The sequence below is a fragment of the Coccidioides posadasii genome, chromosome 4 (genome assembly GCF_018416015.2).
Source record: "Coccidioides posadasii str. Silveira chromosome 4, complete sequence".
In the NCBI taxonomy this organism is placed as follows: domain Eukaryota; kingdom Fungi; phylum Ascomycota; class Eurotiomycetes; order Onygenales; family Onygenaceae; genus Coccidioides; species Coccidioides posadasii.
The window spans coordinates 2,982,852-3,004,360 of NC_089410.1; the positions used below are offsets into that span (position 1 = coordinate 2,982,852).

A 21,509-nucleotide genomic window follows, 5' to 3' on the forward strand; every position below is an offset into this window, starting at 1 on the left:
AGGGTGGATTTTCGGGGCTCTCCAGTTCGAAGGCGATCACATGTGATTCCGTCCGCCCTCAAGACGACGGCGCAATGGAGAAGAAAGCGGAGAGAAATACCGAGTACGGAGTAGAACCTAAACAAATAGAGACATTTAATCCACGGACCAAACACTCTTCCCTGCTCCCACAGATCCCTTCCCTGATGATATCGTGGAATGGTCTTCCTGACCTCTGAAATCAAATTGACCTCCTTGATCGCGCCCTGACAAAGCCACGAGAAAGGCGCAATGGCTGTCAGTCTCCCACCAGCTCCCGCAATCCATCTGCTCTTGGTCTCCCTGCCTTTGCTGGTTATTTCGGAGACCAATTCTTTCCTCACGGGCCATGCGCTGTTTAAAATGCTCTCCTCGGCCGCCTTCGTCGGCGCGCCGCTCCTCCACCTCTCAGCCGAATCATCGCCGTACAACACTTTCGTCACCTACGGCCTCCTCTTCTCCGTCCTCGGTGACTTCCTCCTAATACCTTCACAAAATGAGTACTACAGCCTAAGCCCCGCTCCAGCCGCGAAAAAGAACAACGGGAGCAGTCCCACTGAACCGGAAGAACCAAAAATTTCAATATCCTTTCAACTCGGCGTCGTCGCTTTTGCAGCAGCGCATATAGCCTACATCCTGGCCTTCCTCCAGAACTCACCGGAAGATATATCATGGCCATCGTTTGCCATCACGTTCGTCACCACGATGATGATCGCAAGATGGCTTGGTGTCATATACCCATCGCCGGCGAGCAGCAATGCGCTCAACCTCGTTATCCCTAAGGACATGCTGTTCCTGGTCCTGATATACGCGGCCATCATCAGCTCAATGCTGGCGGTTGCGGTCTCCACGGTCCCTTCACTGCAACACCAGCGGGTGCTGGGAGCGGCGATGTTTGTTGTCAGTGATATTTTCGTGGCGAAGGATGCGTTTGGCAAAAGGTCACGGCCCAAGAATGAGAGAAATTGGTGGCTACAGTCTGCTACGGGGTGGGGTCTCTACTTCTGGGGTCAGATGGTTTTGGCTGGGACAGTGGAAGGGATTTGAACTTGGACTTTCATTGCAGCGTAAATCCATTTGGCTCCTGAAGTCACATCATACAAACTTTCAGATAATTAAAGTATAGAGATGGGAAAAGAGTCCCTTGAATAAAAAACGTTGGCGCATAGTTTAGGATTGCCCATTCGGATGTGCCCAGCCTGAATCAATGTCTAGTAAAGTATAGTAACCAGCAGCGAAACATATTTTGGATATCTTCCGGCATTTCGAATCAGATCCCGGCTAACAACCAACGCCTTAAATCACCGACACTCATCTATGAAAAAGAAATTAGGGGAAATATCGACAACGAAAAGAAAAGGGAAAAAAAGAAAACGCGGCATCAAAATCATGCCCTAAATTCATTCAAAATCATCATTGGGTTCAGCGGCTTCAGCTGGGCTCAGTGGCCGAAGAGGAGCTGTAGGGATGCCTTCGAGTGGATTTGTACCACCCATCAGCGATTTACGGTGGCCATGACCACGATAGTCTAGGTTCTCTCGTGTTTCTTCTGGTCCAACTTCGGTGGGGGTTTCTACACCCTCGCCATTCATCCCTCGGACTTCGAGACAACCAACCTTTATGGCCAGGCGAAGATCATCGACAACCTGTTGCATTTCAGGCAGAGGAAACGTCCCATCATCGACAGTATCGCTGTACTGGCGATTGGCTTCTTCCATAGCACTGGAGGCAAGGCGGGCCTGTCCTTGTTTGAGCCATCCTTCGGCCGCGAAAAGAGACCACATTCCTGCTTTCCGTCTCCGTGTGCCCCATCCCGTGCCGTGGGTTGCTATTTTCGAAGCATAGCAAGCCGAAACACGTTCAAATAGGAGGAGTCGCCCAATGCTTCCTAGCAGGCCCATGTCCAGGACTCGCGTCGACCATCGTGCTGCGCTCTCTGCAGCGATACCACCGCGCGATTTGAGAAGCTCTGCCCCCAGTATGACCGTTCGAAGGGTATTCTGGGGATCTGAACATCTCGTAAGATACGAATAACAAGCCGTTTCCAAAAGCTGTTCGATGGACTCAAGCCTGGATTTGCTGGTTGAAGATAAGGGGTTGAGTAAGGTTGCCACCGCACACATCTCATGGGCACCAGCATGGTAAAGCCATGCTTTATCATTGCTAAAGTCCGTCCTCAGTAAATCGTACGTAGAGGCAGCCAATTTCCAGTCGCGTAGCATAAATGAATAATCCGCCATTTTTCGCAAAATAGCTTCTGGAGAATCCGGTTGGTAGAATCCTTGGTAAGAATCATAATTGCCGGATGAGCTGCCTCCAAATGGTGATCCCGATGACCTCGAACCTGATCCAAAGCCAGCCCACCGCTTAGATATCGACATGAATCGTCCACTTAGTCCTCGTCTTCGTGATGCAACTTGGTCATTCCACAGCGCAACGCGATTCTCCATATGAGGGATCACAGACTGTGCGACCAACTCACGAACGAACGATTTTATTGCAGTCACATCAGATTCGAACAGGTAGGAGGGTTCGGCTTCAACGTCAATCAGGGATTCTATTGGGGATTTAGCACTAGGATTCAATTAGGTATATCCATATCGAAATTACCTTGCTTCCCCATAGAAATGAGATCTTCCACGGGACTTAGCCATTCTGGTGTGGGAAAAATGGTGCTATCATCGTCTGTTAGGACACATTGATTGCTCCTGAGTCGCAAAAGATGGCAGTGAAGCCCAAAATGTCGCTTCATCTGATCAAACAGTGCAGTTGACTGGGCAATATCGTCATTATCTTCATCGTGGACAAGGACGTAATATCGCAAATATTCCGGGTGCACCCATGGAGGAGGCTTCTTGTCACCCTGGCTGGTCTGAGAATAGAGCTGGCGCAATGATTCAAGAGGTGCCGGAGTATGCGAACTGATCGCTATCACACAAGCGACGGCATGGGTAAAAGTTTCGTGGGGTGTTTGGGAGACGGAGGAGAGTAGCCGCCTGAGAAAAACTTTGTATAAGGGAGACGGTGGAGGGGAGCTTTTAGAGCTGGGATCACTGCCACGGACCCAACTATCCAAAGGCTGGTCTGCGTATTCCAGATGCTTCTCTAGAACTTCTTCCAGCTGCGCAGCAGCAGCCGGAACATCGCCGCCCTTCCGGCCGCCAGGATCCTGGCCACTCAACTCCGCAAATCGCACCCCAAAATCGTCCCAGGTTCGACTAGAACCGACGCCATCGCGAATGACTACTTTTCCCGTAATCCGCTCCCCGAAGGGCCGTATTAACTCGAAAAACCCGCCTTTGAATCCCTTTCGCTGGATCAGAGCATCTGTGTCTGGAGACGCACAAACTCCAATTGTCGGTGAAAATGCACGTATTATTATCGATCGCACATCGTCAGATCCACCGATCTGGGACCCTAGAGGCGTAGCAGTGCTTGAGCGCGAGAGGCGTAACGTAGAGCGGGAGAGTCTGCGGTCTGGTGAGGATGATCTAGATGTGACTTCCGACGATGCGACGGATTGGAGATCCGAGAGGGAGCGGTGGTCCAGGGAAGGTTCAGACAAGGAGTGTATTAGAGACTGCGAGTCCTGGAGACTGTCCGAATACCGGGATTTCGAGGGGAGGATGGAAGTGGCCGGGGAGAACGAGGGTGGTGGCTTGAGGGGTGGAACATCGTCTGGTGATGTCATGGACAGCTAAGGGTTTCAAACAAATTGGGAAAAACCTTTACTTCGCATGGGCGTCAGGAGAGGGAGCAGAGGGCAATAAATAGGGAATAGGTGTTGAACCAGAAGCTGTTTGTTGGACTGTGATAAAGCGTCAGGTCAGGTTGTTGTCGGTTGGTTGGTCGGATGTGTTGAGTCAAAAACCCGACGACGATCATGAGGGATTCGCATGACACTTCATCCTACTGTTCTTTTTCATTCACAGAATAATAATTGTGAAGATCTCTTTCCGGTCACTGTGACTCAAAATGTAACACACTGCTTTTCACATCTTGTCCGTAAATGCCTGTCCGTCTACCCCTCCCCGTCCTCATCCCGTCCCGCTTCCAAATCGCATCGATTCAGCGCAGCCGCAACAACTTTGCCTCTTTTCTAGCTACTCCCTGTATCCGCCGCGATCGCCTGAGTATACGACAATATTTCACCTTTCATTCTATGCCCACAAATGCACATAGAGCTCAATCTTGTGAACGACCAGCCAAACGGAGACGAACGTCCTACAGCTCTGCTACCACCCCTATGGCAATAGGACCCGACGTCATGGCCCCCGTTCTGCCGATAATTGAGCTTACTCAAATCGAGAAGACTCTGAGACATCTTCTACTCGACGTTGTCGAGTATATCAAGCAGAAAGGTGCCAAGAATGGCGACAAATCCATTCCCCAGGACGTGGTCCTCAGATTTACGGGTGGATGGGTTAGGGATAAACTGCTGGGAGTGGATAGTAACGATATTGATGTTGGCATTAGCACGATGACAGGCTACAAGTTTGGAGTGGAACTAAAAGAGTACCTCGATAATCCCGAGCACCTGGAGAAGTATAAGAGCTTCCACTCGGATGATGCGCTCAAGAGCGTCATAGGCGGTCTTCACAAGATTGAAGCAAACCCGGAAAAATCAAAACATTTGGAAACTGTGGCTACCAAAATATTTGGGCTGGAAGTTGACCTGGTGAATTTGCGTAAAGAAACCTATTCGGATCACAGCCGGCACCCGGAAATGGAATTTGGGACTGCAGAAGAAGACGCTCTTCGCCGCGACGCTACAGTGAATGCTTTATTTTATAATCTTCATACATCGTCGGTTGAAGATTTCACCGGCAGAGGTATAGCGGATTTAAGGGCGCATCTGATCCGTACACCTCTTGAGCCATATCAGACGTTTAAAGATGATCCACTGCGTGTGCTACGATTAATCCGCTTTTCCAGTAGGCTCGGATATAAAATCGACCCGAACACAGAGGAATCCATGCAACACGATGATATCAAAGATGCTCTTAAGTTAAAAATTAGTCAGGAAAGAATTGGCGCTGAAGTTGAAAAGATGCTCAAAGGTAGGCTATTCGGGCTAGTTCGCACTCCTACCTAGGCTAATTCATTCTAGGACCTGATCCCCTCATGGCATTGCATATTATAGAGCGACTTGGACTATATGACACCATATTTGCAAATCATCAAGATGATGTTGTTGTGGACGTGTCGTCTTGGAGCCGAGCATACGAGTCGCTCATGGCTATCCTAGATGATAATTATAATGAAGTTACCATTTCACAAGAAAGTCGAGCTACTTTACGCAGCATTCTTATCCGGCATAGGGAGGATACATATCATTCCTGGATGCTGGCAGCATTATCCCCTTGGGCAGTAGTTCCTCAGAAAGAACCTCCACCTAACAAAAAGGAGCTGCCACCGAGACCGTCAATGGTGGCTCGAGACAGCCTTAGGGCTGACAATAAAACGGTTGATATATTAAAGTCTGGCGCCAAACATTACGGCATGGTTTCCGATCTTAAATCAGCGTTTTTAAATCGAGAACTTGGCAAGATCTTGCCTGATATACGCTGGAGAATAGGGAGATCAATTCGAATAATGGGTGCGGAGTGGCGGCTATGTTTCATCCAAGCTGTCCTACTAGAAATCATGCAAGGAGAAGAAGCCGGAAAAGGTGAGATTTCGTCTTGTGTTTTTTCTTTATTCAGCACTAACTGGCCCCTTAAAGTGTTCTCTGAGTATGTCGAATTCCTCTTATATATTAAGGAGCAAAATATGCTTGATGTGGATGCTCTTCGCCCACTTGCCAATGGCCACCAACTTGCATCTGCCCTTGGTGCGATGCCCGGTCCGTGGATGTCTAAAGCACTAGAAATGGTGATTGAATGGCAGCTCCGAAATCCAGAAAGAGATGATGGAGACGGTGCGATAGCTGAGGTGAAGCGACGGGCTGATGAGTTGGATTTGAGCCCACCAGTTAAGAAAAAGAAGTAATAGTTAAAAGAGTGAAAGGTGGAAAAGCTGTTCTATGAGCATCTTGTAGACCGATTAAAATTTTCCACTATGATAGAATTATACTATATCAAACAATAAAAATCATAAAATCTCGCGTAAAGAGTGGCTTTCCATTCTGTTAATTGATGTGAGGTCTGACTAGATTGGACGCCGCTGAGAAAGCTGCCTGGGTTCTAACCATGAACATCAAATCATACTTTTTTACTACAATGTACTCCTGGTGAATTGAACCCTTCAATAACATCTTGAAGCCGTATAACATGGATCGCTATCGAATCGCGGCCCGCAAATCCCTTGAAAATACTGATGACAGCGATTCTTTCTTCGTTGATGTAGAGTGTGTTGAAGAGATCAGCCTCAAGACAGTATGGGACGATATTCACGGCCATCAAGGGCCCAAAACAGACCTGAAGGTAAGTCTTTCTACAAATCCGATATAAAATCCGCTGGCTCTAATGTGCTCATATAGATTTGCGAAGATTTATTGGTGGCGCAGACAGTTTCGCTGCATCTCCAACAGGAAGATGTTTTGTCTGATGACGACAGAGAAGCAGCAAATGCTCTCATAGTGTGGGTTACCGCCGTCATTCCACCCTCTCAGGTATTTGAAGGAGTATGGGAAGAATTCCAATTATCAAGTGGTATATGATATTGTGAATGCTTGAATACTGTGATGCTGGCTGCTGATCTGAAGCTAGATGAAGCGGGGCAACAGCTCTCCCAAAAGTTCAAAGTCGCCCGCACAAAGGCAACTCTGGGATTGATTGCCCTTGAAAGGCTTTGCATATTGATCCCTTTGGAAGACACCGAGGACCCGGTTAATGTCATTGCCACTCTAGCGGCTTTTACGAACCCGCATGATCCCTGGACGACGATCGCCGCGGCTTCAATCTCGTGGTCGTTATTGGGCGAGTACGGGTCAGCTCACCCAGAGGACAGGTCGCTGGTGGCTCTCTCTGGGGATATTCTTGAACGATTTGTGAAGCCTTCATTCTCAAAGACCAAAACTCCTGCGATTACTTCCGCTGGTCGAAAAGATTTGCATCCGGTCAAGCAGCCATATTTTGACCCAAGTACTTTTGATAAAGCGGCAAAACCATGGAAGTACAAGGATGTTTCTGCCATAACGGTGCTTAACTGGGTTGTCCAGCAATATAAAGTATATCACCTGAGCAATATGTGTTTCTTCCTATCTGCTAATTCATTGATAGCCGTCTGACTGTTCAACAATTGAAGCCCACTTCCCCTTACTTATACCGGCCATTTTATCTCTCATAGACGATGAGAGCTTGCCATACAAAGCACAGGGCTGCAAGATACTTTATCGACTCTTATCTCCACTTGCGGAAGCAAAATATGACATTTTAAAACGCACCAACCTCGACTCCGTCTTTGGCGACGCCATTACACCTTGTCTTCTGTACCTCCCTACTTTAACCCCAGAAGACCAATCCATTTACCTTCTCCAAGCCGCTTATCCAGCAATATTCTCCATCATCCGAACCCGATTCCCTTCTTCTCCTCCCTCAAAACAGCTCTATCATCCCGCCCCTTCTCAGCGTAAACGTGAAGAGCAAGAATCCCAATCTCGCACCAATGCTCTCACGCGCGTTTTGCGACAGAGTATCATCTCCTCATACCACCATATCAGCTCCCCTCACCCATCAGAAGATACATATATCTCCTCCTTTCCTCATCCGCAAATTTCCACCCTCTTACTTAACCAGTTAACGATCGCGATGAGCGAACTAGGCGTCGATACTGTCAAGCATCTGCAGGAAATCATCCCGATACTTACTTCAACGTTAACGAATCCATTCGGAACAGCTTATCTACCTTTGTTGGTTGCTGCTACAGAATGTATGCAGCAGCTTATTCTCTCTGCTTGGCCAAGGGTATGGAGATGGAGGGCAGAGCTTCTTGCTGGTGTATGTGGCTGTTGGCTGCATGTCGAAGAAGATTGGGAGGATATAAAGAAGAGTGATGATGAACAGGAAGATAAAAAGTCCCAAGGCCCGCTGGAGTTGAAGGAAACTTTGAAAAAATGCGTTCAGGTCTTGAAAGCTGTATTGGAAGAGGCTGGGGATGATGACGAGACGAGTATGGATACCGACGCTGAATTTAAAGAGCTAGCAGACGGTGATATCAGATTGCGAGAGCTCTTCGAGTGATGTTAATATCAACAAATATTCTCCATCTGGATATTCTCTGAAGGGAAATGATACTATGTATCCTAACAGGTTTGTCCGTCTTGGAAAAAGCAAGATAGCTCTGCCAAATCAATGAGCATTCACAATCATAAAATGGACTGGGTATCATGAAAATAAAACCATCCCCTCCCCAAATACTGCGCCTAGAACAAAAATGCCATAAGTTGGTATGTTAAACTATAGATCAATCCCCTGCTTGAATAAACTTTTTCCCCTTAGCCACTGCCTATACCTCTTGTATCTCTTCTTGCCGTAATCCTCCCTTATAACCGTCAGACCTTCCTCTCCCACATTTAAGAACTCTATATAATCTGCCAGATTATCCTCGGCCGACGCATCAAGAGCCGGATCTTGCAGTGAAACCTTATTCGCGTATTCGACTAAATCAAAGTCTTTATTATTCGTAGCCTCTTTGATTGGTGATTCGGACGTCACAACCAAGGGGACTTTGAGGGGGTGGTTTATGTATCGTTCGTATTCTTCTGCTTCGGATGCGGAAATGGTTGGATTTAGTGATTCCGTAACAAGCTGCCCGAGACTGTATTGGTTCGATTGTGACTTGGGTGTAAGCAGGTCTGAGTTGCTAGTTATCAGGGGCGGCGGGAGGTGTTGCGGTTTGAGAATACTGCTTTGACTGGACGATCTGTTTTCTGAAGCTGTGGATTGCTGGAGCCAAAGACGAAGGGGTTCCGATGGAGGCAGGCGTTCCTTACTTGAGTTGATAGAACGAGAGTCTCCGTTTAGAGTCTCGAAGGGTTCCTGAATGACGAGAACCTTTTTTCGCGGGGTCTTCTTTTCACGAGGTTCTGTTTCATGGTCTGCTCGGACGACGAAGGGGCTTAGATCATATTGGCCTTGCTGGGTAGATCGAAATGGAAGGTTGTGAAGGGTAGACTTCATTTTGAATGCAAACACCTTTGAGAATGAGGACACTGCTAAGGGTCTATAGTATTCCAGCCAGTAATCATCGAAGGCCCGGACAGGAGCCTTAGATATTCCTTTGGGCCATACAGCTAGGGGCATTTGCCGTTCCTTCAAGAAGGCTGGTGTGTACCAATTGACGTAATTGTGTCTGTTAGCCTCCGCCCATGACCGCGGATCCGAGTGATGGAGGTAATAATCAGTCTCTAGATCCCAGAGCATCGGCTGATCCTGAGAAAACACGTAATTTCCTAGAAACAGGTTATAGGCCTCCTGCCTTTGAGCATCAAGGAACGAGTTGTTATAGAAGCGCTTAAAGCTTTCAACCATGTCTCTTGAGTGGCCGGCCCACTGATTGAGTTTTCGGTACGTCGCCATCGTGTTGACGAGATGGGAACCCCCGTATTGCACGGCGATGGTATCGCCATGAGCATGCCACATGTTCGTGAACATATTGATGGCATCTGTGTCGTAATCAACGGTGGTCCGGTCAATAATCCCTAAAGCATACAACTGATGTCCCAGCGCCCGTTTGGCTATAACAAACTGGGCTGCATTAGTTCGATCGAGACAGTCAATGCAATTGGTCCGGGCAACGCCATTCTGCATTTTCAAACCAGCCTCACCATTCTCGCCGTTCTGGAAAAATCCGGTTCGCGGGATGATATCCTGGGCAATATCTTCTAGCGTTCCAATAACGTCTTGGTCACGGCTTTTAGAGGCACGGCTCATATCCCATGCTTTGTAGATAATCTTTTTGTCTTCGGGAAGGAACTGATTGAGATAGTTAATTGCATTGGTGTATTCTACCAGCAGTTTCGATTCTCTAGGCATCCGTTCCCGCGATTTTATGAGATTTAAGACGTAAACAGGCGCACCATACCGCTCGAATAGATTGTTAAAATGGAGGGCAGCAGCAGAATAAAACGGATCGACAAGGTTGATCTCAATGTCTGGCTTTGGACTAACTCCGGTGTTGTCCTGGGTCCAGTAAAGAGGGATACTTCCACGATGTTGGACATAAGACGTATAATGTGGGTTGCAATAAAGCTTTGGCCCAGGAGCATGAAATGAAGTAGTTAGCATTTCGGCGACTATTTGTTCTGTTTCCACGTCGTTGGCTACATAGCCAAGATCGTTGGCGCCGCGCTTGAGAAATCGCGCTCCAGCGAAGAATCTGGATCGCCGGGCGATGAGTGTGATAAATACTAGTCTGCCGTAGACAGACATCGATGTTTGTTCCACGTAGCCATGGATAATGGGCAGACACCAGTCGTACGCATTTTTCAATGAGCCAACAACCGGCATCAAGAGGTAGTGGTTCCACACAAACATGGAGTTGAGATTATGGCTGTTGGCGCCCGGCTGACCCTTCTCGAGAGCTTCTCTTTCGGATGCGATATTCCGCTGCAACGTTTGCGTAATGTTGTAAGAGTAGCTGAAGTAGAAAGAACGCGTCAGGTCAACATTATTCATGATGTTGATGAACCTTGTCTCCTCTGCATGCTTTTCGGATTTTGTTTTGCTGGAGCTGGAAGAGCTGAGCGGAACCAACTCAGTATCATCAATCTGGTAAATATAATGTCCGCCAATCATGGCAACTTGACTGCGTTTCGTCACAAGCAGCATGTAATACGTTCCCGTGAATTTTATAAACCCAAGAAGCCCCCACGCGCTGCAACGTAGCTTCAAACCCCCAGAGCTCTTATTTCCATCATCCACAGCGTCCAGCAGCTGGTTCATCTCTCTTTTGGTATACACAGTATCGTCCTCTGAAATAGTGAGGTCGTCTGATTCAGACGTGCGATCAATTTTCAAGATCCGGAATCGTTTATCGATGAGATCCATTCCAACCATATAGTATCGCGTCGATGTCTCGTATAGGGAAAATTTGTGCATCCTCGAAATCCCATCGTCGCATGGCCGCTCATCGCCACCCTCTCGGCTTCGGAGCGTCGCGGCATTGGGCGAAGATGACCGCTCAAACGACTTTGCAACATTCGGTTCTTCATCCCCACCGTCTCCATCTCCGTCGAATATGGGCATGTCTGTGGAATTTCGCCGCTGGAACTGGAGCTGCGGGAACGCGGGCGGGGTATCGTCGGCTTCATTGGCTTCCCGTTGGGGCCATGGTACGTCTTGCTGCGAGCCGTTCGGGCCGTCGTGGCCTGTCTTCTCGCTTTTCCCATTCAGAATGGCATTATCGCATGAACTCCTTTTGATCTCGGTGTCTTCGGCGTGCTGCGGCTGTCCACCTGACTGCTCGTCTAGCGCGACGGTCTCGGATGAGGCATTGGCTGAAAGAGCCACGTCGTCAAAGCTCTCCATGTGATGCAGCTGGCATGTGTTATCTGGTGATTGCAAAGTATTGATCTGTAGGTATCCGGCCGTCTCGTCTTTAGCCCCGGTCTCTGCAGCCAGTTTCTCAAAGCATTTCACCTGGTACCTTTGGCGTCGAGGCGTGACATCATGCCATGCCGTGTAACATCGCTTAGTCAGCATCAGCAAAGCTTCGCCTTGCGCGGTACGGATCACAGGAGTACAAAGTACGGGGTACGGAGTGTACAATATGCACAATTGGCTGCGACAAAATTTTTTTTGATTTTTGCAAAACTTCATATTTTTTTGAGCCCTACAAGTCACCTTACCAAACCAATACCTTCAGCCTTTAATTCTTCTCTAAGATTCAAGCAATCCCACTAATGTTGTCAGTCTGCACCTGGAGTGATAGCCTTTTTCAGTCAAAGAGGTTTCCTCAAGCCGAACAGGGACTAATGCTGGGGATTTCTGCGTGTGGGTGGATGAGTGGATCTGAGAATGTGCATTTTGAGGTCCTACATGCAAAAATCAGTCCATTTGATCGCATGAATAGATGTGACGTGGGGGCACGAGTTGTTTTAGTCTTGGAGATGTCAACATTTCATCCATCCATTGCGGATATTCCGCCGGCGATTCGACACCAGTGTATATAGAATGAAAAGAACAGGTTGTGATGTCAAATCGGATAGGGTAATGTCTTTTCTTCGGAGCAATTCCATCTTCCCAAAGACGGAAGGCCCCGCATATAATTAATAAGTTCGGGGAATGTTCTCCATAAGCGTTCCAGAATCCAGCAGAATATGAGCAGCCATCTCCTATAATGGCCTTTTCAAAGGATGGGCCTCCGTATTAAAAACATATTTATCCAAACTAACGAGGTCCGGCTCGCTGAAAAGAAGATAGAAGTATTTCAGTGTTTCCGCGGTCCAAAATGACTCCATTTCGTTCAAAACCTCCGGCTTCGATACTGTGACGTCGCTGAGGGATCCATGGGCAATTCTTGTTCGTGTATGCTTTTCGATGGCAGTGAACATGTTCCAGCCTTTATCCTGAAGGCTGGGATCACCAGTGATGCGATACAAGAGAAAGATAGATTCTATGGCCTCAGGCCTATATTCACAGGCCAGTCAGATGTTGATGCAGCAGATTTTCATGATACATGACATACCTTAGATGATACTGCGCATTATCGATCTTAAGGAATCCCGGAATCAGTCCCTGCTTTTGGGCTTTCTTCTCGAGTTCACCTATAGTCATTCTCTCATCGTCCTCGCTGCGAAACCAGAGACGAGGACTCCACTTGCAGCCAGGGTCCTCGTTTTCATCGCAAGCGACCGCTGTGAAGATTTCAGGCATGACACCACTGGGCATACTTCGGTAGGCCCAGATACAGCCTTCGGTGAGCTTCTTTCCAATCTCTAGATCATTTGGAATATCAAAAATTTTTGAAGCTAAAGCCACCATACCCCCGGCAAAGCATGTAAGATGTTGGCCTTCTGGTTTTAGGTGGACTATCGATTTACCAACAGCATATGCAGCCCCTGAGATTAGGATATCTTCACCTGCGGCAGTTCTAGGGCGGAAAAACAGGCGCTTTCTTGCAACTTCCATGGCGACTTCGTACATTTCTTTATACTGTGACGACTGCCCGCCCAGCATTAGATACTCCTGCAGAGGTTAGTCAAATGGTGATAGCCAGCTGGTGCAGAAGGTTTACCTTTGGCAAATACTCATAGAGAGAATCAGACATGGCGCCAAAGGTGAATCGACGGTCGGCTGTAAACCTTGGGGTGAGTGCATCAATACCAAGTGGCCACATTCCCGGAAGCCGAGTGGAATTTTGATTCTCTTGCAGCACATTGGTAATACGCTGGACCGCATCGTAATACTTTGGATCTTCAGTTAACTGCGATAATCGGGTGAATTCCACAGAAAGCGAGCCGAGTTCTGCTAATATATTCGCATGGCTGGCTTCCTGCGGTGTACCGTCCCTAGCGCCCTGCCAATCCCAGCGAAGTACGGGCATCCGATTCGGGGAATCAAATGCAAGGTACAGCAAATCCGCCACTTCAACCGCTTTCTGAAGGAGGGCTGGATATGCGCCCTCTGACAGATCGTAGGCGGCAAGGAGCCCACCAAGGTAACGAATTGTGGTCTCAAAAACGTTCAGGAGAGGTTCTTCGCAGTACGAAAAATCAATCCGTTGAACTGCAGTGACGGCGTCCTCGAATTCTGCCTTCAATCCCATGATCCAAAGAGTGTCCAAACTATCCACCAGCGTTGCGCCCCAGCCGCCAAACGTGTTCCTCACATTGCCCTTTACTGGACCCACCTCGTCATAACCCCAAGCTCTTTCTTTATATCCTTTCCACGAATGCAAGAAGGCGTTCTTTACGGCATCCCGCCGTTGCTCCCGGAGCGTCTTCGTCTTTTCATCCTCTCCGCCGAAATTGAACTGAATCGGCGGGATTTGCTTCGGACTCCCCGTGGGGAGAGAGATCATCGACGTCACGGGATACTCGGTGGCATAATCTTTCCACCAATTGCGAAGCGGGCGCTTCGTCTCCGAGGGTTCTCTATTTGTGCCGGAGGAATTGAGGTGAAGGAGGCTGAACAGGAAGCAAAACGAGATTATTAAGGCTAAAGTAAATCTTCGAACGAGGACCATAGCGAGCGATCAGACAAGCAACAAAAAGGAAAAGAAAAAGAAAAAGCAAAACAAAGCAAAACACGAAAAACTGATTTGATTACTCCGTAATTGAACGTTTCCATTGTCCAAGTTCAGGAGCAAAAAGGAAGGCGCAAAAGCCCCTTCTTTCGCCATCTTCTGCATAAGTAGCTTTTTTGACTTCGAATTCCATACTACGGAGCACGGAGTACGGAGTAGCTGCATATCAATCAGGGGCAGCGAATCCGCTTCCTCTCTGGCGTCGTCATCATCACCGCCGGTCCGGACCAATTGCGGCTTTGGGGATCAGTTCCGGCACGTCTTGGCGCGTTGCTTGTTTGCCTTGTTTGTAGCGGTGCGGCTGGAACCCGTGGCTTGGCGCGTTTCGTGCGGCCGTGCAGCTCCACATCTGCCGTTTGCTGAGTGGCGGTGCGCGCTCGGAGGAATTCAACCGGCAGCTTGGGCGATAATATTGCAGCACTCCGTAAACCGCCAAGGATGATTCTTGAAATGGAGGTAGAGATATTTGTGACTAAAAGGAAAGCAAGGCACACAAATCGTAGAAGGGGTCCGTCTCATGATGACGATGGCGTAAACACATCATGTACGGTGTTCTCCGTACTCCAAATTTAACAACAGACATACCACGGACCTCCTGTAGGTATTATTCATCCAAAGCTGGTCAAGAAGCTTTGCTCAATTTCACGATAAAATCCTCAAATCCTTGCTCATAAGCTCCGCATCCTCCAAATGTCACACCTCTCGAGTCATGTATGTCTGTATGTACGGTACATACAAGATGTTTCTCTCAGATATCCAGACTAGTCTCATTTCTCTGGTTGTCGGGATTGATATTTAGGATCAGATATGTGCTAAGACCCCACATAAGAAACCCAGGGAGTGATTTTAGATTGACGATGAGTGAAATTTTGAAATGGAGAGTCGCTGACTTGATATGGAGTCTGAGCGGATAATCCCGCGGTCGGGCTCTGATATCACGTGATTTGATCGTAACTAATGCTTCCGAGGTTCGGCATCTAAACATTTTTCCCAGCAAACACGGCAAGCCGAGACAGCATTTAATGACAATGACCGGCTCTCGCCTGGTCGAAAACCTAGGTGTTTTCACTGGAGTGCCGGAGGCTAATCGATGTTGCCCAAAATGACATAATTTCAGTGATACCTCGACCGCTTTATTGAATAAGACAATCACTTACCATGGACGCGATTCGAGTGACAGAATTCGTCTCCTCAGTATCTTCCCTGCGACCCCAAGCTACCCCTTTTCCTCCCCAACCCCGGCCCGGAGAAGTCCTTGTCGCAATCCACTGCGCAGCACTGAATCATGTTGACCTCCTCTATGCTCAAGGAAAACATCAAAACAACAAGTCATTGATTCGCCCGCCGTTCACCCTGGGGCTCGAATTTTCTGGGACAGTTTTCGCTGTCGGTAGCACGGACACTACTCATGAGCCGCAGTTTAAACCAGGAGACAAGGTCTTTGGTGCAGGGTTGGGTGCATATGCGGAATGGATTGTTGTTCCAGCACGAAGTCTCCACCATATCCCGCACAACTGGACATTTGAGGACGCTGCCGGGCTTGCAGCAACAGCAAATGTCGCGTATGGTGCTGTTGCAATCCGAGGCGGAGTCAAAGAGGGTGATTGGGTTATGGTCCAGGGAGCCGCCGGGGGAATAGGTGTATATGCCTGCCAAATCGCCAAGGCTTTAGGGGCCAAAGTCATCGCAGGTGTTAGGGACACTCGAAATTCTGAAAAGGTCGGCATTCTGAGGACAGTAGGTTGCGTCGACGGCATTGTCGCGACTGGCTCTGGGCCAGGCTGGGAGAAGGAAGCGAAGGATATAACATGTGGTCATGGAATAGATGTCGTAATTGACAGCGTCGGTCTTGTTAAAGAGAGCATCCGCTGCTTGAGACCGTTGGGCGGAAAGATCGTTCTGGTTGGTTTTGCTGGTCGAGGAGGTGTCATGGAACAACTCACGGCCAACAGAATATTGCTGAAACAAGCTGTCATAATTGGCTATGTAAGTGATAATATCATATCGTCTAGACAACCCGTCAATGCCGTTCCCGAGGATGCTGACCACCTTCGCTTCCCGATTTCTAGCGGTATGGAGACACAGATCGAAAGAATCCCAAAGAATCAGAACAAGTGTGGAGAGGCCTGATGGAAATGGTTGGTTCGGGTGCGCTCAAGCCGGTTGTCTATCAAAAGACGTACCATGGTCTCGATAAAGTTAAGGTTGCCATGGAAGATCTACAGGCAAGAAAGATATATGGCAAAGCAATCATCTATGTCAAAAAGCAGGATAAGCCCTCTTTATAGAATGAATTACAGCCGGCCAAATGGGATAAACTGCACTCTCGGACACTTAAAACAGAGAGGGGTATATACATCTGATCCCTATAGGTGTGAGTTTTCGAGACACAACCCTAACATCATCCGTTTGGCAGAAAGTGAAGGGGTTCTTCAGATGGAACCATCTGGTCTGGAGTACTCTAGAGTAATGAGGGAATCTGAATATTCCTCTGCTGGTTACAATTTGCATGTTAACAACAAAAACCTGTCAAATCCAAACACCATATAGTAGAGGTCCAGTTAAATGATGCATGAAGAGATCACCACTGGAAAACTCTGTCTCAAAGTTACTGTGAGCGAGAAAAAAAAGTTGCTTGTGAGAAGAAGCTGCTCTGCAGAATGAATTGTTAAACCACAACATGAGACTGTTGAGCCACAAAAATGGACACTAACCTCTCTCCTGAAAGATGTGTTAGAAGGTGTATGGAGAAAAGTAGATGAAAATCAAAATGAAGACAGAAAGTCTAATAACATTAATAATAAAGATAGTTAGTTAACAGTACTCCGTAGAAAAGACAAATTAAAAACTTCAAAGATAATGACCAGGAAACAGAGGTGAGATTTTAGCCCCAAGTCTTGGGCCAACTGCAGGCAGCGCGCTTCCAACAAGGATGATAATCCGCTTCAATCCCCTTAAAAAGAAAAAAAAAGAAAAAAAGGAACCAATGCGGGACGTGTGTCCTAGTAGCTCCCTGAGCTGGGATTGGTGGTATGTAATATGGCATGCAGGTTCAGCCAGTGTCAGGTGTTACTCCACGTGTCTTGTTTGACGATGGATTGTCTGGATTTCACTGTTTCTCTGAACTTGCCTCCAGCTCTGGAGATGTGCGAGCATGTACAGAGTACAGCTGCAAGATGACTAGGGATAATCAATATGGAATTACCATTCTCCATGACCCTGCAACCCATGTTGCTGCCGGAGGGAGAGCTGTTGGTTCCGATGGGATTGTTTTTGAGTAAAATTACTCCCCACCAAATTATGCGGAAGAGTATATTTACAAGAACGCATAGCTAACTAGAATCATAGTTTGGTTGCCATCCATGGTCTCAATGGTGATCCCATCAAAACGTGGACTCACGGAGAAACTGGGGTCATGTGGTTGAAGGATCTGCTGCCAGAAGCAATACCTAACATTCGCATTATGACCTTTGGATTTAATGCGTGTTTCAATAGCTTTACTGCCCGGCTAGATTTACATGCTATATCAACTAAATTACTCACTGAGTTGGTTGATGTTAGGACAACAGAAGATGTACGTGACCTTTTTCTCCTTCATTGCGCTATTCTGACCTGATCACAAGGAGAAATCCAGGTCTCTTGTCTTTGTTTGCCACAGTTTAGGAGGAATTGTAGCAAAGAAGGTGATTGCTCCAATTCAATGATTTGCAAAGAGTGTGCTAAGTCACTGCACAGGCGTTATTAATTGGCTGCTCTGAGGAGCAAGAGCGAGTGCAGCAATCAGTTCATACCATCTTATTTCATGGTGAATAATATCCACCTGGCCACCCACTTCTTGGACATTGTTTAACTCAGCAATAGGCACGCCTCAATATGGAAACGGTGCAGTCATGGGGAAGCTTTTGGCGAACATAGCCTTCACCTGCTCACCAATGAAAGCACCTCGCGCTCTTATAGGGATGTTGCGGAAGGAGCCTGAGGCCATACTAGAAATCACTGGTGATTTCATTAAAAGGAGGAAGAAAGTTCATCTCATGTCTTTCTATGAGTTGGAATTGACCTCTATTGGACCATTTTTTCGAAAAATGGTACCCGACGCTTTTCCGGTATTTGAACAAGCCATCTCAACTAATCTTTCTCTGTAGATTGTCCGGCAACAGTTTGCAATCTCCAGGGTCCCCCATGAAATTACTATTCCCCAATTTTCTGACCATCGCAACCTTGTTAGATTCCGGTCTCCCCAAGACCGTTGTTTCCTCACCGTAGCTTCGAGGCTGAAAAATATTGCCGAGGAGTTACGCCCCAGGTGTACAGAGCAGACGCCATCAGGTCCAGAGTCAGGTGGTATATTGACCTCAGAAAGGTACTTACTTTCTGGAATTAAGCGTAGCTAATTGCCAAACAGATTTCGCCATTCTATTCGACATTAAGGCTCAACCATGTCCATCCTTCCGTGGCAGAGATGACGTATTTAGATTGCTGAGTGCTTACTTCCATGGCGATCACGACCATGCTCAAAGGAGACGAACGTTTGCATTATGCGGCCTCGGTAAGATCTTCTTTAAATTAGGCATTGCACTTTGGCTAAGTCTATCTAGGAGGATCAGGTAAGACACAGACGGCCTTGCACTACGTTCTACAGAGTTTGTCGAAATATAAAACAGGTATTGCATTTATAAATGCGTCATCGTCTGCCTCACTTGAAGCCGATTTTGGCCGCTTACATGATCTTCTCGAGCTTGGGGAATCTGACGACAAGATTGGGTCTGTCAGAAGGTGGCTGGCGAGACCCAGAAACTCTCATTGGCTTTTGATTTTCGATAACGCCGACAATCTAGAGTCGGTACGGATCCAGAGGTGCTTCCCAGCTGTGAACTGGGGTCATATCATTATTACTACTCGCGACCAGGGGGCCATCGGTAGCATAACTGAAGAAGGACATGTTTTGCGTCCGCTGATGACCGAGGATGCGATACAGTTGTTACTCGACAAGTCGGGCATTCACCACCCTACTCAGAGTGACACTGAAGATGCCAGGGTGATTGCAGAGTTCCTTGGATCACTTCCCCTTGCTTTGGTACAAGCTGGCACATATATACGTTCAAGGCATCGCAGTCTTAGAGAGTATTGTAGACTTTATATGACGAGCCGGAATGACCTGCTACGTTTTACATCGCATCCTGGCGATGCCGAGATGCCAGTCTTGACGGCGTGGGAAATTAACTTCAAGCAAGTAGAAAGAGAATCATCCAAAGCTTTCCATCTCCTTCTTCTCTTCTCATTTTTGGAGCCGTGGTCTATTCCTGAGATGCTCCTACAACGAGGGTCATCTCCTCAGAAGCGTTGGGGTACGAATGGCGAGGTGGAAGAGATTCGAGCAGAGGAAGAAGGCGCGGACGTAAACCTGACGAGGTTCATACAGGACGATTTCGAATTTGACACGGCTGTGGAAAAGCTGCTTTCTTTCTCGCTGATATCTTGCGGTAGGGGGTCAGACGGACTGAGAACCTTTTCTATACATCCTTTGGTTCAGTACTGTGCCGTACAACGCTTATCGCCATCAGAGACGAGAAGGTGGCGATGGCAAGCACTTTTGCTGGTTTGTCATGCATTTCCACGGAGTCGATACATTGAACCTCTGTATGTGTTTAGGGTCGCCTATCGAAGTTCGAGGACTGACACAGACTATACAGAAACGGACCAATTGGCAGGACTATACTCCCCCATTTAAGCCGGGTTCTTTCTGAATATGACAGCATGGCTCTCGAGGACGGAGAGCCGACTTCCTTTCGGCACGAACTTGCAGCGTGTCTCCTTGCCGCGTCACGATTCTCAAACGCGAAATGGAAGGTTGAAGCAATTACTCGCACGAAGAAGCTTCTAGAAGGGGACGATGATCCCTTCCTCAATGCCTGGCTTGCGTATAGAGAAAGTTCGGTAATGAGAATGTCAGGAATGACAGAAGAGTCCAAGAGAGTCTTGCACACATTCCTGCGGGTTAAGGCCACGCCTCTCGCAGAAAAGTCGGAACTGACTCAAAGATTTAATGCCAAACGAGGGGACCTTATAATTTCTCTTTCTGAGAATCTTGTCCGCCAGGGCAAGCTTGCCGAAGCGAAAGCAGAATTGATTGAGTGGGAACAGCTAAGCAGGGAAATCTCTACTCTTGAAAAGTTAACATCGAGAGCGCGCAACACGACCCTAGGCAAGATCCTTCGTCTACAGGGGAAGTTTAAGGAGGCACTTGAACAGCTCGACAGCGTTCTTCAAAGCGGTTTGCTCGATGATCACTTTATGGGCACAGGCTGGTATCGAGTTCTCCTTTCCGAGGTTGCAGGTCTACATTGCGAATTGGGCCAGCCTGTCGAGGCTGAAAAACTTTTGCTACAGGAATTGGCCTCAATGAGGGAAAAGGGAACTCAACACATTGCCACGGGACAACGGTTACAGATGTCACTTGCAGAGACTTTCCTGCAGCGAAATATGTATGCTGAAGCAGAGACACTCTTGTACGACCTCAGACGTGCATTCTTGTCCCCTGACAATCTGGATTATAATGCTAAATTCAATGGTTTCCGTGTCTGGGTCTCACTCGCGAGGGTTTCCCATAAACAATCTCACTGGGAGGACGCCCTGACACGTTGGAAGCATGCCTTGTCAGCTTTGGAGGGCCTCAAGCTGGAAGAAACCTTTAATGCCGGCCTTGTACAATCCTCACTCGCTCACTTGATGATGCTGACTGGCCATGAAACGGAGGCCACACACATGCTGCAGAGGGCGAGGTCCAATATGAAGTCCGAGCCCCGTTTATTTTGGGTTCCGTTGTTCAATTCCCAATGGCATGACTTCATAATCGAAAGCCTACAAGATTTAAAAGTCGATTGCGGAGGTGCCAATGTCAACCACCTGAGTATAATTCATATCACCGAAATGAAAGGCAAAGGCAGTACATGTGATTTCAACTCGGACGTCCCTTCGTGCGCATAGCCTGAGAACAGGACTTCCAAGGCAGATTGGGCTTTAAACCCCCACGGGGGACTTGCAATGTATTCGCAAGTGAATAGAGATTGATGATCATCTGATAATAGACGATCTGTTTATTAAATATTTCTTTTGGGTGTGGGAGTGTGGTGTGTTTTGCTTTGTATTTAGCTAGGACAAATTAATTTCTTAAAAAGGTGTTTGTGGCACTGCTTGTAGGACATATCCTCAACTTGTAACATAGCGTCACAAAGTCAACCATACATATTTCGCAGTAATGAGACCAGGCCGTTAAACCATGAATCTTGAGAGCTTGTTGC

General features: G+C 47.6%; 8 protein-coding genes across 8 annotated transcripts; 5 read left to right on the forward strand and 3 right to left on the reverse strand.

Moving 5' to 3' along the window:
- Positions 1-190: 190 nt before the first annotated feature.
- On the reverse strand, positions 191-5,256 carry D8B26_007838 (uncharacterized protein). The gene is made up of 2 exons (XM_003067322.2): positions 2,629-5,256; positions 191-2,575 (listed from the first exon to the last, which is right to left on the reverse strand). The coding sequence occupies exons 1-2, from the start codon at positions 3,707-3,709 to the stop codon at positions 1,419-1,421; spliced, it is 2,238 nt and encodes a 745-aa protein (XP_003067368.2). The 5' UTR covers positions 3,710-5,256; the 3' UTR covers positions 191-1,418.
- Positions 271-1,186, forward strand: D8B26_007837 (uncharacterized protein; the record flags this gene model as incomplete). The annotated part of the gene is made up of 1 exon (XM_003067321.2): positions 271-1,186. One exon carries the CDS (start codon positions 271-273, stop codon positions 1,063-1,065), a length of 795 nt encoding a protein of 264 aa, XP_003067367.2. The 3' UTR covers positions 1,066-1,186.
- CCA1 (CCA tRNA nucleotidyltransferase, mitochondrial) lies at positions 2,629-6,009 on the forward strand (the record flags this gene model as incomplete). The annotated part of the gene is made up of 3 exons (XM_003067323.2): positions 2,629-5,078; positions 5,129-5,689; positions 5,744-6,009. The coding sequence occupies exons 1-3, from the start codon at positions 4,028-4,030 to the stop codon at positions 6,007-6,009; spliced, it is 1,878 nt and encodes a 625-aa protein (XP_003067369.2). The 5' UTR covers positions 2,629-4,027.
- Positions 6,010-6,290: 281 nt separating this feature from the next.
- D8B26_007840 (uncharacterized protein) lies at positions 6,291-8,201 on the forward strand (the record flags this gene model as incomplete). The annotated part of the gene is made up of 4 exons (XM_003067324.2): positions 6,291-6,443; positions 6,500-6,671; positions 6,729-7,189; positions 7,242-8,201. The coding sequence occupies 4 exons, from the start codon at positions 6,291-6,293 to the stop codon at positions 8,199-8,201; spliced, it is 1,746 nt and encodes a 581-aa protein (XP_003067370.2).
- Positions 8,202-8,417: 216 nt separating this feature from the next.
- On the reverse strand, positions 8,418-11,489 carry FIG4 (phosphatidylinositol-3,5-bisphosphate 5-phosphatase; the record flags this gene model as incomplete). The annotated part of the gene is made up of 1 exon (XM_003067325.2): positions 8,418-11,489. The coding sequence occupies one exon, from the start codon at positions 11,487-11,489 to the stop codon at positions 8,418-8,420; it is 3,072 nt and encodes a 1,023-aa protein (XP_003067371.2).
- An 806-nt stretch (positions 11,490-12,295) lies between these two features.
- Positions 12,296-14,148, reverse strand: D8B26_007842 (uncharacterized protein; the record flags this gene model as incomplete). The annotated part of the gene is made up of 3 exons (XM_003067326.2): positions 12,296-12,590; positions 12,649-13,148; positions 13,198-14,148. The coding sequence occupies 3 exons, from the start codon at positions 14,146-14,148 to the stop codon at positions 12,296-12,298; spliced, it is 1,746 nt and encodes a 581-aa protein (XP_003067372.1).
- A 1,077-nt stretch (positions 14,149-15,225) lies between these two features.
- Positions 15,226-16,748, forward strand: D8B26_007843 (uncharacterized protein). Its single transcript, XM_003067327.2, has 2 exons — positions 15,226-16,194; positions 16,278-16,748. Exons 1-2 carry the CDS (start codon positions 15,367-15,369, stop codon positions 16,494-16,496), a joined length of 1,047 nt encoding a protein of 348 aa, XP_003067373.2. The 5' UTR covers positions 15,226-15,366; the 3' UTR covers positions 16,497-16,748.
- Positions 16,749-17,384: 636 nt separating this feature from the next.
- On the forward strand, positions 17,385-21,392 carry D8B26_007844 (uncharacterized protein; the record flags this gene model as incomplete). The annotated part of the gene is made up of 9 exons (XM_066125656.1): positions 17,385-17,485; positions 17,557-17,782; positions 17,832-17,891; positions 17,944-18,013; positions 18,070-18,314; positions 18,354-18,549; positions 18,614-18,757; positions 18,807-19,848; positions 19,902-21,392. The coding sequence occupies 9 exons, from the start codon at positions 17,385-17,387 to the stop codon at positions 21,193-21,195; spliced, it is 3,378 nt and encodes a 1,125-aa protein (XP_065981740.1). The 3' UTR covers positions 21,196-21,392.
- Between the last annotated feature and the right edge of the window lie 117 nt (positions 21,393-21,509).

Coding starts and splice junctions, on each gene's coding strand:
- D8B26_007838 (XM_003067322.2), bottom strand. CDS start 3,709: ATGACATCACCAGACGATGTTCCACCCCTCAAGCCACCACCCTCGTTC. Junction 2,576..2,628: donor CATTTCTATGGGGAAGCAAG/GTAATTTCGATA, acceptor AATCCCCAATAG/AATCCCTGATTGACGTTGAA.
- D8B26_007843 (XM_003067327.2), top strand. CDS start 15,367: ATGGACGCGATTCGAGTGACAGAATTCGTCTCCTCAGTATCTTCCCTG. Junction 16,195..16,277: donor AAGCTGTCATAATTGGCTAT/GTAAGTGATAAT, acceptor CCCGATTTCTAG/CGGTATGGAGACACAGATCG.